The sequence below is a fragment of the Schistosoma mansoni genome (genome assembly GCF_000237925.1).
Source record: "Schistosoma mansoni, WGS project CABG00000000 data, supercontig 0216, strain Puerto Rico, whole genome shotgun sequence".
Lineage (NCBI taxonomy): Eukaryota > Metazoa > Platyhelminthes > Trematoda > Strigeidida > Schistosomatidae > Schistosoma > Schistosoma mansoni.
The window spans coordinates 179,716-197,513 of record NW_017386084.1 but is presented as its reverse complement, the minus strand read 5'-3'; the positions used below and the strand labels follow the sequence as shown (position 1 = coordinate 197,513).

Sequence of the window (17,798 nt, the reverse complement as noted above, 5' to 3'; positions counted from 1 at the left end):
GAAGCGTTTATCAAAATGTTTTAAATTCTTTATTTACTTCTGAATAATCACTGCAGATAATTGCACAAAAATAATTATCATTAGTTAGATCAGTAAATTTGTCACGCTCCTAAATTACTTATCTTTATTGTCAATCAGAACAAACAGTGGTCTATGTATCTGCACACAAAAGATCTATGTCAATAAATGGGATTAAGTAGTAAATTTATACGATCAGATTTTGCCTTTTACATAAACGGTTCTGTAAATATCTTAAACTAATAATGTTACTGATGAAAACTGTGAATTCTCGGGGAATTTGTGAAATATTGTGGGTTTAATGTATTACGGTAAACACCTTCCAAGTGGATCAGGGTTTTTATGAAGAGTTGCAGAAACTGTAAGTTCGACGCAAGGTTTGAATGACTGCTAATCTCTGTTAATATTAAGATAGAACATTGACCTTAGCCTGTATTTTCTGATCACCGATGCATCGTCCGGACAATTTTAACAAGACCCGATTTGGAGAAAACCCTTGTTAGCATGATTTCAGAAACTTTCTTGAGTATGGAGCGACTGTAAAACCTTCAATCTGAGTACCTTCAAGGCTGTGTCAAACAGTGAAAGTATGAAGAATGCATTTTAATGTATAAAAAGTATTTTGAAAGTGACAATGTTAGTGCTTCCTAAATCTTATAAAATAGAATTTCCACCATCTCAGTTCACACATTCGTTTTACAAATTAAATTTCAATTCTATTAGTAGTCAAATGTACATCGGTGCGTTTGGCCCAATTGAATTTTCGAATAATTCGTTTCCAATCAACTAAAACCATTAGAAAAGGTTTTTGAACTTATAAATCAAGTATAAGCTTTGGTTTTAAGTGAGAACTGGTTATATGGTTTCAGAGAACGTAAGCTTGAGTATTTTGAATGATTTCTGCTATACTGCGAATAATATGGCGATGTGAGTTAGTATAATGCTGACCAATTCTACTAAACTGTGTTGTGATTGAAATACCGTTTTCTTGGCCAGTCGTGTGAAATCTAATGCGCGCCCTATATTGTTTCAAGGTTACTGGTCATCCAGTATTTTAAGTCTCAAAGATTACGTTAAACAAATATTTCACTGTATCGGGATTCATATCTCAAGATACATCAGGGAATTTTCAAAATAATCGTTTAATTTATCTTACTACAAGGTCTGTAAATATGTAAGTGACTTTAAAACACGTGCTGTTTGTTCATTACCCTTAGAGGATTTTAAAAAACGAGAATATGGTATGTTAGATTTTGGTGACAATATGATACTATAAACCTATTAATAGATAAGTTAATAGTATTTTGAAGCAAAATGTTATTTGTTGAATTGATGCGAAATTATCATCTGACTATAGTAAAACTAGTAAAAAATATGGAAAGACCAGTCCTATGATGGCTAAAGGGGTTGACTTGTAATTGATAAATTTTATGTTCAACTCCCACACTTACCTAGTTTGGTTTGTGTTGTTGTGCAGTATTATCAATTTCCATACTTAGACATTGGCATAAAGTTGATTATACGAAGCAGTACTGGTAAGTGAAATACATCAATTGGAATTAAATCGGTATCTGTTCTATATATTTTATTAGCTTAACACAATAATTCAGATGAAAACTAATTAAATTCACAAATGATTTTATCAAATTTTTAAGCCACATACATATTTTCTAATTGTAAATTTATTTCCCAGGTTGTATTTCATTTTTAGTTCGTAAATGCATGCGTCATTAGCTTCTATCGGCAGGGCTTGTACAATCCAAGAAGATGAAGATCCGCCGGCTACATCTGTGGAGAGTTCATTCGACATGCAATCAGTCGATTACATTGAACAAAGTTTAAGATCATGTACATCTTCAGTGGATGAGTTAGTCACACTCGCATTATCATTATGCCATTCGGTTAAAATATTACCAAATTTTAATAAGATCGTTTTACAAGGTTATCCTTGTGGAATCAAACAGAATGATTCGGTAAGACCATTTATTCATATTTATGCTTACTAAATACCCTTCATTATTAATTACGTAAGAAATAATACGTGTTCCAGTTACGATAGATGAAAGTTTCCCGTACATCTGAATAACGTTGACTTTTTATTACAAATTACGTCTGCTTAAGCGGAATACCCAGGAACTAAGATATTTTACATTATAAACCCTTGGTTTATCATTCCTTTTTAGGCTTATGCCAGTTCATGCACAACTTATGAAAATCACTAAATCAAGGTATTCAGTCCAATTACTGAATAGTATCAAGTGGAAAATCACGGAAAATCATGGAACACAAGAAAATCATTTTTTCTAGGGTAAAGCTTCTTAACAGTGTGCACGCATGACTTTGAGTGTGGTCAGTCCAAGGACATTTGAGTTCCGAAACGACCGAAAACCAGTTGGTCAGCCATAATCGACGTAGAGCTTGGCAAGAACAAAGGCACCTTCAAATTATTAGGTCAAGATTCAATAGCAGATACTTCAAACTTCTGTTAAACTGCAATAATAAGTAACGGTCATCCAGCTCTTAGTTTTTGAGAAAATTACTGTGACTCGGTTTAATCTACTCATACAGAAAAACGTTTGGTTATGGAAACGCATTCTATTTAATTGTTTAAACTATACGATATGGAAATTTTTAAACAAAAATTGATTTTAAAACTGCTAACAAAGCTCAAAAACTAACAAGCTGAAATATTTCATGTAATGAGGAAAATTTCAAGCTGTATCAATTTCGGTATTTAGGAAACAGTATTTTAAACTTAGGTCTGTGAAGATTCTTAACTATAGAATCCGGATAGTTTTAATCAATCCTTTACACGTGTCTTCGATGCTTTTTACTTAACGGTGCAACATTCCATTTTATTTTAGACTGCCACAAGTAAAATTATTAATAAATAGGATTTTACAACTTCAGGAAATGACATCATTAAAAAGAAAGTTTTCCTCACTGAAGCGTCCTTATCTTGTTTTAAGATGATTTTATTTCTTCAAGCATAACTAGCATACAGTTTAGACAAACAATTCAAGTTTCTTAATTTGAAGAGAGGTACATTATTTTTCAAACATTTCAAATTATGATTGTAAGAAATGAATACTTCAGGTGAACAAACGTGTTGTACAGCCTAAATATGTGTGAAGTTCTGATTAGTGAAAGTGCCTGTAACCTAACACATCTAACAGATTTGTGCAAAAATGATTGTCAGTGATTTTTGGTTCTATCTTTTTTCTGCCAGTTGTGAATACATTGGAATTCACTTGGGTGGAGCTAAATGCAACCAGTCAATAACATCTCACTTGACTTACAAGTTGTTGTAAGTGTGAAGCTAACTAAAAATCTTTTGAGCATAGAAACACGTTGAAGTTGTTCACCACTGTATGTTCACCTTCCAATATATGTATTAAGATATTTCAGTTAAAATGTAGATCAACAAGAATATAGTGTATTTATACATTTTGTGCCTATAACTCCATATCGTATCAAGGATAGATTTTACACTTAATTCAGTTTTGTGTTTTAACTTTTATTACAGATACTTAATACAGATAAATATGACAACAATAAAAACCAACCATCATCAGCATTGGATGAACATATCAACTTATCAACAATCAGCAATCCTATTATATGTGTAAATACTTCTTCCAATACTTCCAGAAATAAATCAGATGATTTAAACCATTTAACTTATTTGCATCGTTTCTATTTAAAGCTATTGAACGTTGTACATCTTGATACATTGAACAATACTGTAAAAGAGTTAAGTTTAGGTTTGCTTGCATTACTGGCTCATTCAGAGACTGTTCTCATTAAAGAAACCAATTTATTAGATTGTATTCTATCAAAATTTTCTATATCAAGCAATAATAATTATTCTTTTCAAGCTCTTTATGAGAAAAATTCTTCCAATATATTAAATGATTATCATGAGTTTTTATTAACGACATTATTACATTTAAATGATGATAGCGGAGATGATGATGATAATAGTAATGACACACCTATTACCGGTTATACAACAACACATTATGATTATTCCTCACAATTAGGTGAACTGAGAATTTTATGCGAAAGTTTAAGACAATGTTGGACACAGATGAAACGTTTAGCCAATGAACAACGTAATATGCAATATCGTTTAAATCAGATTAATGCTTCAAATAACTGTGATACAATTTTAACAAAACTCTTTTTAGATGCATATAAAGTTAATTCCTTGTACAGTAAATTGTTAACATTAGCTATTATTAATTCTGCTCAATATTTAATTTATTCTGGTGTATCATTATTAGGTTATATGGAATTATCACGTTTTACACATGATGAACTATGGGAAATGACACGTGGTATTGAAGAGTTAAGTATTTTACGAGGACATTTACATAATACATTTCAAATATATCGTAATACACATTTGTATAAATTAATATGTAACGACGAGAATATATTTCATTCTGCTCAAATTTTATCATCAACTACCGATACTACTAGTACTTTTAGACCATTATCACAACTTATTTCATATAACTTATTAAATGATCCTGTTGATGTTGTATTTTCGATGTCTGTTGGATGCTTATTTTCATTATTCGCTAAACAACGTTCCTTGCGTCTTGCTCATCTAATCTATTTACACATGTATAAGTTTCCGAAGCTATTCTTTAGTGAACCTGATAACAATTATACTACTATCGATTATAATCATGACTTATCAAACAAAAATTTGTTACAACAAGAATTTCAAAAATTCATTCAAGATAATCATGGTTTGTTAGCTTCAGACTATCTTCGAGATGAATATGAATTTATATCAATTTTTTTAGATATACTATCTCAATCAACTGATCTATTATATCAAGTACAAAAATTACAACTTGTATATACACCAGCTGCCGCTACAGCACAAATAAGACAAGTTGAAGCCGAACAACGATTAAAAACTCTTAGTAACACCAATAATTTGAATTCCTGTTCCGCTTCCTCTTCTACCTCCCCCTCGTCTCCATCTATATCACATGCTGTAAGTGTTGAAGGTAAACACGGCGTATTAGTACGTGCTACTTCAACAAATCATTCAAATATGACAGAAACAAAAGAGAGTATTTCTAAAACACCTCGAAAAACAGATATCCATCATAGAACTAACTTTTTACCAAACTATATTTCACGTTATCAGGATACATTGCATCGTTCTAGCACATTAGATCGATATGTGGCTACTGGATCACCTGTTTCACCTTATTCATCAATCAGTAATCATACACTTGGTACTGATTTTACTAAATTACAATCGAATAATCAAACAAAGCCAGACGATCATAATTACAAAAAAGACAAGAATGATTCACTTATTTATACTACAACTGAAAGTAGTAGCATCACTGATAATAAGGAAAAAGAACAAAGTAAACCTAGAGTTAATTCTAAAAAGGGTGTACAATGGAGTGATCATCGTGAAGTTAGTACACGACATCAAATCATAGGTCGATATTTGGAGATGACATGGAAGTATGCTGAAAATACGCTAACAAGTTTATTCCTATCCACATCAAGCACGATTATTAAACAGAGAAACGGTAACAGTAATAATATAACTGTAAATGAAACTAAGTTATGCAAATCTACTTTAATTATGCCATCAATGGAACTTTTAAGATTGGGAAATAATATTTGTCAATTGACGATCACATCAGGTAACTTTCAAATGATTTTGATCAGTCAAATACTACTACTATTAACCCTAATTTTCTGTTATTCGTAACTATATAAAACATTGGATAAGATATAATGGTGAACTAATATTTCACTTACTACTATATAATATTTCCTCTAATTCACATAAAATCATTCTTATGGATTCGTTTCCATGAAGATGTTCTCCATACTGACTAATAGAAAATAGAAGTTATGTATGTTTGTTCGCAATAATATGTCCTGATATTTAATCAATAAATCTGAGGTAGTGTCGTTATAACAAACAAATCAATATTTGTTCATCAAAATCGACCAGTTAAATAAGAGTTCAGCAATATCGTATTTGAAACAGTTCTGTACCGAAGGCATTTAAAGATGGTTGATCAGTGTTACGAATCGATCTCAGTTAGAAATGTAAAACTTTACTTGCCTAGACAGTGTTTTAAATGTTAAGCGCTTATCGCGAGACCTGAAAAACCTGGGTTGGACTCTTGGTAAGGTTCTGAATACCCAGAGCTGAGGAGTCTTGCCCAAGGACGAAACGACTGTCTGGTAATTCCTAGTTTTCAACAGTTATCTGACTAAAATCATTATGTGATCAAAAATACAACAAAGATTTGTTAGTTATTTTGATTTTCAGTGATGGATTCAACAGGTTTTCAACGTAATTCATCCAGAAAACTAAAAATGCCTGGATGCCTCAGAAGTATGCTTTCATAAGTCTGTAGTACTGAAATTATGGTTTTCTCTTAGATAATTGTATTTATTCGTTTTGAATATTGAATTGATATCCTGTGACAATAGCATGAATAATTTGTTGAGCAAATAAGTGATTTGATTAAACTGAATTGCTGCCTCAGAGATAAATGTCTTTCTTATTACAAGTACATTCTCTGTCTAAATAAAAAATAAAAATATTCAAATAACCAGTGTTCCAGTCAAACTTTGACTATTGATGAAAATTCATTTCACTGTGTATGAAATAGGAATATGTTAATGAATTCCATCTATAGATTTGACATTGGTACTTTCTGTAGTGAGTAGTATAACAATTTTAAAGGTATATATCAGGGTCTTTCATTAAGTCCTAAAATGATCAACGATTGTGATAATATCAAGTGTCCTTATTGCTTATAAAACTATTAAGTAACTTTTCATTTGTCAGTTGACTGTAAGATACAGTCTATTTTCTTTTATAGTGACTTATCATAAACGTTTTTAAGGAGCAACAACATTTAATTAGATAAGCATTTTCATGTGCTAAGGGCACAGTGAATTATTTTTGTCTTACAGATTGATTGAATCATCTGGTTACTATGAGAACGCAACTAAAGATGCGAAACAAAAGTAAATAATAACATTTTTCTGTTACTTAAACAAACACAAGTTTTCATATTTTTTCTTCTACGGATAAATTTCAAATTAACTGAAGTTATATTGAAAAAACATATGATTATTTGATTGAAATGCTTTTCTTGTAAAATAGTGAATTTTTAACATTTCCTACTTGTATGACATGTATTAATTCTCAGAGAAGCTAATAGGTTAATGATTCGAGACAGTATAAATATATTGATAATCGATTAAACATAGAGAAGACTAGTGTAGTGAATGTTTAACACTTTTTTCAAAAATGTTTTTTAACGACAGCTGTATTTAGATTTTAAGCGATGAATCAGTTACTGTAGGTTGTTTATTTCTCAAAAAATAATCATGCATGTATCTGTATTTCTATAAGCGTATTTTTTTGTGACAGAGAGTGATATGTCTGTTAGATAGACAATTGAGTATTGGTAAAATAAACTAATGCATATTACATTTAGTTTTAATATTAAAAAGCTTTCAACAGAATGATTTAAGATAGGCTAACAAAAGAATGATCAAAAAATATTTCTGATTACAGTCTACATGAATATTTCGCATAGGTTAAAGAATTATGTAAGTGAAGGAAACTCCAAAGAATTATGAACAAAGTTTTAATTTAGCGCTAAAAAAGTCGAACTGTTGGAATATCTGGTCATTTATCTACAAGTGAATATTTGTAAATTAAAAATAAATTATCTCGAAAACAGATTAGATTGGTAGGATACAAAATTTTGTTAAATTAAAATAAGTCAAGTTACTAATCTTGCTACATTAATATGTAGCTCAGTAATTGATAGATGTAGCACATAAATTTAAATGTCTTGGATACTTTTGCTGAAGATACTTGTGATCCAGGTTCACAAGTAGGCAAAGACGGAGACTTCAGTGCCGATATGTGTTCACATATTTAGTTCCCGTTAATAGTTTATTGTTTTTAATAAATATTATTTACTACTATTGATATATTTTCCTTAGATATACCAAGTACTTTCACTGAATGCTTTTAAATATATATATATATATATATATATATCATGAACAATAATATAATCCTTCATTAGCCACTTCGTCAACTTCGTAACTTCTTCATTCTTTCATTTAATTCCAAACTGCAGTAAGATAATTATGTTTAATATAATCGACAATTCTCCTTTCGATTAGTATCATTTTAATTTCACAGCTAATATGGTGTCATATCAATGCGATATCAGGCTGGATAACAATTCAACTGCTGTAAAATGTGAAATTTTGGATTGTATTAAGTGATTCAACAATGATTATTATTTTTGTAAATTTGTGTGATCTGAACTTGGTGATATAACTATATAGCTTTCTATTATACTTATAAGAAGTATCTTTGAGACAAACTTCGGGATTTTCGACAACTTATTCTGTCGAAAATGAGCTTGACTGGTTAATTTTAAGGTCTGGACTGTCATTGTCTGCACATTTATTCTGATTGTCATTCACCTTAACCTAATTCTTTATCAAAAGTTCATTTGTGATAGTAATTTCAGATTCAGTCTAAAGTCAGAAGCTCAACTCTATCTACTAAATTTCAGAATATAAGAATGAATCATCATTGACCGACTATTGGATAAAGAGGATTATGAAGAAATCGGCCAACCATGTAAAGGTTGTTTTCCTTAGGTGGACATGAAGATTCTTAAAAATGATCTTACTAACTCACTCATTGTTTAAAGATTATTGTACTTTGTGATACACGGTCTTTATTTCTTAGTGACAAATAACCAATCATGTAATGGCAACAAAATTAAACTTTTATCCAAATTACATTATATGTGACTGTATAGTAATGCTTCAAGTGGAAGTCATTCGTTAACTCATATCTTATTAGGTAAACGTGCTTATCAAGCCTCTGAATTTTAGTTTTATTTACAAATTTAATTAGTAATTGTTTACCGTAGAAATATTACATATTCTATGACTTTTCTTTATTTAATTCTTAATTTGAACTGGTTTATGTAGTCTATTACTACCAATTACAACGATGTTAAGACTTACGTAAATTTTATTTTATGATGATTCTCACGAGACATGATTATAATTTCAAACCTCAAGTAAATAACTCCACATGTACACAGAATGTATGTCCAGTATGTCTTGCTTTTGGAATATTTCGCTAGCTCATATCACCCAATTATGAGAATGAATTTTGTTTAATTAGTCGCTAATATTCATGATTCATATCTCTGGTTACAGTCTTGGAACAAGTGGATTTATTTACTCTGATTAATATTTAAATAAGGAAAAAAATTGAAGATTACTACTTATTTCAGTCAGTAGCATAAAAATATTATAATTTGAAATTTAATCTCAACTTCCAATTTATTCGCTCGAGAAAAAGAGGAAAATTTGTTTAATTGATTACCACGTTAACCAAATGATTTTTATCATAATACTAACATAATATTGGCAGTTATATTAAGTATAGTAGGAAAGTAAAAAGTAGGTTAGTGAAAGTAGTTCAATATTTTCTCGTTTATATTGGGTATTGGATAAAGAATTTTTCCGTCAATAAATAAATGTAATCTATTAACAAGGTTAGAATTGTTATCACGTGTTATTTTTACCATTGTTATTATGATCATCATTGTGGCTGTTTTTTTTAATAATCATTTCCGCTAATTGTTACTGCCATTATCCTTTATTTATGTGTTCTAAGTGATGTAATTTTTTTGTTTCCAAATCTAATTGATTCTGTAATTTTGTACGTTATTGGTTAATAACCATCATCATGATGAAATTGGAGTGTTTATTAGAAAAATTCTAATATTTTTTTTCAAAGACAAATTTTGAATTAGTTAAATTACAGATTGAAAGAGTTGATGCTTTTTTGTAGAAACTAGATTTAATGATTTCCGGAAATATATTTCATTTATATAAGTTTAAATCTTTCGTCTTTTGATGTTAAGGATTGTAATTGTTCAGTCTCTCTAGACATATGTGCATCCTGTATGGATTATCTAGTCTATACCGTAAATTCACAGGCATTTTTAAGCAAGTTTGACTTAAGCATGAACAATAAATGAATTCATTTTATTTTGTAGTTTCTCATCATCGGCCTACATCCTAAACGTAATAGTGTTAATATTTAAAAATCAGCATACATACCTTTTATTACAATATCGAAAACTCATGTTATTCTACTACGTTTATTGTTCTTGCCTAATCAAACTTGTCAATACAGAAAAATTTATGGAATTTGATGATTTCTAACCATGGAATCATCGATGCGCGTTTTGTCCTATTGGGAATTAATCAGCTGGATGTTTATATTTATGGAAATATACTCTCAAAATCTGCATTCCGTAGAACTAATACTACCAGAACAGTATACTAGTTTCCATTAATGTGAAATTTACCAACATAACTTTGGGAATCTTTAAAATGTTGTTAAATCTGTAATGAATTAGATTATAAAGACTCATCAATTGCTTACTGGCAAACAGCTATTAAGTTACTGTCTTTATGGCTGATTGTATGCATTGTTGTAAAATCGCATTCATTGTTTTAACTCCTCTGATAATAAGTACAGTAAATATATTAAGTGCTCTCTATTCGTTCATTTGCACACTGAGATCATTATTGAGAACTTGATTCGTAATTTTTTTTATCCTTAGCGTACGTAAGTTAATTTATAAAATTCTCCCAGTTACCCAAGACAGAAAGATCAAAGAAATAAATTCTTCCCACTATTAAGAATGTTTACAATTTATTTGATAACAATGCTTAATTACAGTGTGTTGTGTAACAGTATTTGACACTAAAAATGACATTTACATATTAGTAGTTAAATAGTTACATACAACTACAATATTTTTATGCCTTCATACGTGCACTTAAATTAAAATAATGCTATATTTATGTTTATGTGTTATTTGAATAAGTTTAGTGTGATGTATGTACTTTGTGGCGTAGCAAATTTAACCCTTTTTATTATCTTTCTAATATACATAGATCAAAAGGATACTGACTAATGATCTCACTATGACCACTAAAAGGTTTGATAGTTTTTAAATGATTCTCCAACTTCTATCCCATTATGATGAATATTGACTTTACATTACTAGTATATCATGAAATAATTTACAATTTATTAAATATTAAATCCAGTTCCTTCAGTTCGAATCATACATTCATTTATATCGCTATTTAACGATAGTTCATAAAGTTTGTATATTGACAACCAAAATATGTTTATATTTTTATTTAATTCAAATGATAAATTTTAATTACTGACTATGGAAAAATTTGGATAAAAATGAGTTTAGACAGAGTATACATTTTTTCCCTAGATAAGTGCTAATTAATTAATCATCGGATTATTAGTTTTGGAACGTATTAAATTTTTAAAAAAAATAGAAATTTATTTTTTAAACAACAAATTTTAAAATGATTTCATGGTTGATTGAATGTTGTGATTTACTGTTTTTTATTTCTGCATTATTTATGTTATCTTCAAATTAATAAATTCTACTTAAATGGATGTTTTTTGGGATATGTATTTCGTCTAGGGACGAAGAATGTTAAAACAGCATTAGTGAAAACCAGAGGGTACTAGGCAGAAGTTTGGCTGTGTATAATGACTTTTAAATATCACAGAATCGCGGTCCAGTTATCAGTTAATTCACGATATTATCTTATAATCGTGCATTGATAGCAGTTATGAATATACTATAACTGATATGGTTGAAATTCACCTATCAAAACTTCTTACATTCGTTTTAAAACTAGTCAGTGGTACGTAATACTGTAGATTCTCTGAATAAAATAGAGTATCAGTCCAATGCCCTTTGTTTTTCAGTGGCTTCAGTGACGAAACTTCCTTTAAATCATACTTACATTTCTTACTGTATTGTGTTTATTACTTGAAGTGCAAGTGTATCAAGAGTACGGTAAAAATCTTAAATTCTAAATGGAAAGGGTAAATATTAAGCATTTGTACAGTATCTCTAAAAAATTGTTATGTATTTTTGAATTGTTCTATCAATAAGAATCGCATCCATCAAATAGTCATTTACTCGTGACACTTACTTCAGTGATATTTGTTTACTGACTCAGTCAACATTAATCCAATTATTCAGTTTTAAGTGGCATTACAAAATTGTGACTATGTGATAGTATACTGAATGTGCTAACATGTTATTCAAGACAACACTGAAAATTCTTATGTTCTTATTAGTAATCCAGTGATAATATTTATTCCTCTGACTTTTGTGGATAGAAGCGATTTAAGAACTGACAAACAGTAATTCAAAATAAAACATCGTACAACGAGACGAGTTAATTTATAAACTAAATTATCAAAATGTTACATCTCCCTTGTTTACCATATAATGTATTTATACTGAAAGTCTTGTTTCTTTATAAACAGTGTACTGTAGGCTTGAATTATCAACTTTACTTATGCAGTTGTTTTATTATAATAAATTGGGATGGAAAGCAATTCACTAAGATACTTTACGATATCTATTTATTCATTAGAGTAAGGAGAAAAACTCATCACTGCAAATAAAGTTTGGCAATTTTTAATTAAACAAATCCACTAGGCATAATCGTTTGAATATACCTGAATTTCTTGAAATTATACTAAATGTACGAATGACTTAAGAAAAAAATTAGTCATCATATTGTACTGTTAAGCTCTTAGATTAGTAAAGAAGATGTGTTTCATCCATCTGAGAAACCATAAATGTATACTTTATTTAATTAGTAATAGTAGTAATTTGAAGCAAGGCTGAGTTTCGAATACTGGTGTAATTGAGACAAAACTTGAAGGTTTAATTATTTAAGCCCTTAGGACTTCGAGCCATAATGACTGTTCCATAGGATTTGACATCCCAACTACGTTTAAGATAATTTACAGAAATCATGCAACAAGGATCTTAAACAGATATCCATAAACAATATAGTAATCAACACAATTGTTTATTTGTTCCAATTTACCACAATTCATACCATTATGTTTAATTATGAATTTACGAAGCTTTGGGAGGGAAGTAATATTATAGGAATCAAAGTTTAGAATAAACTATTTATTCTAGGCAAAGAAAACATGTTGTGTAGTTAACTTCAGGAACAAGACTAATGCGAAGAATTAACGAGTTTTTGGCACTACAGACTTTATATAATCTTATGAATAGTCCTCATTAGACAGACTATTGTCTTGTATACATGGCAATTTTTTAGCGATGGAATTATCAAGGCTGATATGACTCTCCATGAGATGTCAAATAATTTCAGATCTTCAGATGCTATTTCAAATTAGAAAGAAGGAAATCAAACTTCACAGTTTTGGTGTTGTTGAGTTCTCTGAACTACATGATTTTGTTGCGGAGCATTCATTGTTGTCCTGAACATCACCGCAGCCCTTCTCATGTGAAAGTGAGCTTCCTACTTGTTTCACGAGTGGTTAATTGCTTTGTCCCGGTGGTTTGCGGTTGCTTGTCATCTTGGGCTTCTTTATCTTCATTGATCTTTCTATTCATATTAACTGGCGTCTTCGGTTGACTTCTTGTGTTTTCCGATGTGTCTATTGATCGCTGAATGATGGGCTATATTCGAAAAGACTGAAGTTTTTTTAGGCTGCCTATGTTTGTTTTTAAATCCTGAAAATGAAATAGAAAGATTTATAACAACAAGGTTGCTAGGTTACTAGTAAATATGAGATATATGGAAAAGAATCAATAAATAAAATCTCTCAAATCCTCATTTCTCGTTACAATTAAACAAACAACTATCTATTCTAACAACGCCTTTCATATCTTCTGGAAGTGCTTATTAGTTCACACTAAACTAATATATCCAGTTAACTAAACCCAGCTAATTACCACTTATATTTTTTCTTCACTAATCTCTTTTTCTAAATTTCACTGTGCTCTCACATTTTTGGGGGAATTTCGTACTACATTACGTTATTGTTTATTTACATAGCCAATAAACTGGTTTTGACTGAATAGAGAATAATATACTGAGATATTTTTAAAGCTTTCTGGCTAAAAAATTACTTGTCAAAAACAGATAAGAACTATTTTAAAGTGATCTAATTATTCTACTGAAATCATTTTCTCAAGGAGATAAATGGAGAAATTTATCAGTAAGTGCATGAAATAAGAATCCTTAGCTTAGTGGTTGAAGCATTAAGGATTCAACTGGTACATCACAGCTTTTAACGCCTGTTCACATAGTGTCACTGTTAACCAGATAAGCTGTATCGCAAAGCGAAATACATAACCTTTTATTAGTAAATGAGCTAAATAATTATGAACTTAGATACTTATAATTTAACCTGTTGTTGATCTTGGAGACTGAATTTGGATCTGTCTTTCTTTGTAGATGTACATCCTGTGTGGATTACCTCAATATAGATATAATATCGTAGGCTTTTGTAGAATATATGGGTTACGTATATCAGTGGCTTCAAGGTCACACTTTTTTCATTTGGAGAAATACCTGTATACCAGAGTTGATATTCACTCTGCGATCATAATCTAATACCTAAGGACTCAGTAGCAAATAAGATAAGACTAAAGGCCTTCAAAGCAAAAGACAAAAGGTTTGAATCCTGTACTGAACGTCAACACTAGGATTCCGAAAAATCTATCTGATAACTTTGAAATAAGACAAGACTCTCATCCCGAATCCACTCATTAGCCACCTTCCATTTATTTTACATGAGTTTAAGTACTTGTAGTCTAAGTAGTCCCAAAGAATGATATACTGAGGTCACTGTTCTTTGTTTTTTTCAAATAAATCTGTTCATATAAACTGTTTTGAGTTAAAGGAAATGTAATGTATTAAATATGGTCGTAATAGATATAAAATGTATCCATTTTTTGTTTGTTGTATTCCCGATGTCCATCAACATTATTTTTTATCCTTTTTTTGCTTTTAATAATAGATTTCTTTCCTACTGGTTTACTACCAGTGCTTAGAAAACAAGCATTGAGATGTAAAGAATATGCTATCTGGCGAAACTGGTATGAAGGTATGTGTCTATATTTATAAAATTCCGTATTCCTACATTATATATATATATATGAAAACAGCATTTATTTCATTTTAAATTGAATTTATTTATAGCTGCTAATAAAACTTATTGATGAAAAACTATTTTTCAGACTAAAATATTCTTCTCGGTCTGCAAGCAAATAACGCGAGACTATAATTTATAGACGAACCAATCAGAATTAAAATAATAGGTCTTGAATTTTCGCGCGAGATTCATCCACTCATTTGGCTAAATACCATTCCTGCATTATAACCGATGTCAGTTCTTGATGAAAACATTAAATATAATTTCTAACCCTAACGTTCAAATGTAAATCCTATTCCTAGTTCCTCGCACTAATTTTTAACCCTCCTTTAATCCTAGTAAGTAGATGGACATTTTCAAGGCCATTTTAGCGTTACTCAAAGGTCGACCATAAATTATAGTCTCACTGCAAATAATTAAATCCGATTAGAAGTATAAAAGTCTTTATGTATGAAAAGATTAAAACGTTTTTAGTTAAAATCAATTACTTTACTTTAAATATTGCTAAGCTCAAAGATTGACAACAATTTCCTTTTTTTTTAACTCTACTGTTTATATACAAATATTTTATTATGTTTCAACTCTACAGAAAACAGTTTGCCCTGTGTAAATTGAATTTAGAGATGACATGACGTAAATAAACAAGCAAGCATAAATTTAAACTGTATTTTATGAATGCGGTTTGTGGGCTTTTCTCCGGGCTTGAATAACAAACGAAAAATAAAGTTTTCCTAATTGAGCCAATCTAAAGTAAAAATGATCAATTAAGTACTGTTACATGGTTTATAATTGAATACCACGCAAGTTTTCTTTGTTTGAAACCAAACTTAGTTATTTATGAAAACTTGTTCATATTATCTTATAAATTCAATAATGTTGAGCTGCGATCTAATGGTAGATAATTGTTTAATTCATTCTATATTCTATCAACTTTGCCAATATGAACATGAGAATGTGAATTGATAAATCATTGATGATTTTCAACATGTGATAATCATAATCAGTTTATTTACTTTGCTGTATTTAAGACAATCCTGCTAATCATCACTCTAAGTAACACTAATATTTATATAACTTATTGTAAATCAAGAAGGTAGATTACCTTGTGGTGGACTGTCTCCTTTTTTAATGTATAAACCAAGACGATAGTGGAAACCATTTGTTTATAAAGAGAAAAAATCATCATGAAATCATCTTATTGATAAATGAATGGTGAAAAATTTATACTAATTATGACTGGAGCCGTTAAACAACAGCTACCTACATTTTATTCATCTAACATAGGATTTGTCTGAGTAGTCCAACTACAAATAATCATAAGTTTAAAAGGTCATACTTTGAATGAAATGTCATTATTACTCTTTAAATAATAAGTGTAATCTAATTTACAATATAATTGGATGAGAAGTTGGGAAATTACTACTTAAGAAAGAGACAGCATAAACAACCATAATCAAAATAGACAATTTAATTAATATTGAGTGAGCTATTATAGTTTATAAATACCCACGTGGTAACAGTTCATAACTTAGTAAATTTTTATGGATGGAGATTTTGTGTAAGCTAACGAAACCCAAACATAGTTTAAAGTCAGTGAATTTCAACTGCAATTACTTATCCCCAACAATGAAAGAGTAAACTTAACATTAGCTATTAATGTTTTGTTTACGTAAAGATAAATTAATTAATAAGTTTTAACAGTTAAATTCATGAGTCGATATAAGCTAGACCACCATTGAGAACCTGGTAGCATTGCTAGTCACCATCGATCTATTGTATGAAGTATTGTATGATCATTACTTTATTGCATTTGCTCTTCATCATTTCCAGAATTCACATAATTGACGTCTATTATTATATTTTAATTTTTTTAAAATAAATTTTCTCATATATAGTTTTTTAGCAATTATTATTACTTTTCCTCAGTAGACCGGTATGTAATGTCAATTTCTAGAGTATCATCCTTATTGTCAACTGGGACCATAAAATGATTTCTTAGAGGTTTTCTACTTAGATGATTGATTATTAATTAAACACATTTATAAATAATTGAACTTATGAAAAGATTGATAGATTTTGATAGAAATCATTGTCATTCTTGAAGTCGAATTCATAAGTGAATTATCTAAATAGGTTGATCTAAAACAAATATGTTGTTCATAACATCTTAGTTAAGTTAGGAGACTTCTTCAAACTACGGTAAAAATTTTTTTAACTATTAACCGACAATTAGTACTACCCACATATTTTAGAATAAAACTTTATTGCTATACATATTGCAATATATATTTAATCAGAAAATATAGTTTATATCATATTTAAATATCAAAACATCAACCATAGTTTGAAAGATATTAAAATAAATCATGAAGATTCTAAATAATTTTCTTTCTGTATCACAATTCGTGAAAATTCACTTAGATTTAGAATACTTCAACTTCAGTGCAGAATGATGTAATATGGTTTGCATTATTATTCATTTTGGGATCACATTTTGTTTATAAGATCTAGAATTTTAAGAATTCCCGATGCGAAATTACAGTAATAACAATTAAAACTAGTAACTTCAAGGAAAGTTATTTTCATGGTTGAAAGCATGAGTCAATTAAAGCTAGAACACCATGGAAAACCTGGAAAAACTGGACGGCAGTTTCGTTCTAGTATGGGA

At 29.6% G+C, this 17,798-nt stretch overlaps 2 protein-coding genes across 2 annotated transcripts in view; both read left to right on the top strand.

Annotated features, from left to right (window-relative positions):
• Positions 1 to 1,736: 1,736 nt before the first annotated feature.
• Positions 1,737 to 5,773, top strand: Smp_104850 (hypothetical protein; the record flags this gene model as incomplete). The annotated part of the gene is made up of 2 exons (XM_018792388.1): positions 1,737 to 1,991; positions 3,545 to 5,773. The coding sequence occupies 2 exons, from the start codon at positions 1,737 to 1,739 to the stop codon at positions 5,771 to 5,773; spliced, it is 2,484 nt and encodes an 827-aa protein (XP_018647241.1).
• Positions 5,774 to 10,563: 4,790 nt separating this feature from the next.
• Smp_180710 (hypothetical protein) overlaps positions 10,564 to 17,798 on the top strand; it is a gene marked incomplete at its 5' end in the record, with an annotated part of 23,416 nt that continues 16,181 nt past the window's right edge. The window contains 2 exons of the mRNA XM_018792377.1: positions 10,564 to 10,573; positions 14,996 to 15,082. Of these exons, the coding sequence (XP_018647240.1) occupies positions 10,564 to 10,573; positions 14,996 to 15,082 (97 nt within the window). The remainder of the gene's footprint in view (positions 10,574 to 14,995; positions 15,083 to 17,798) is intronic.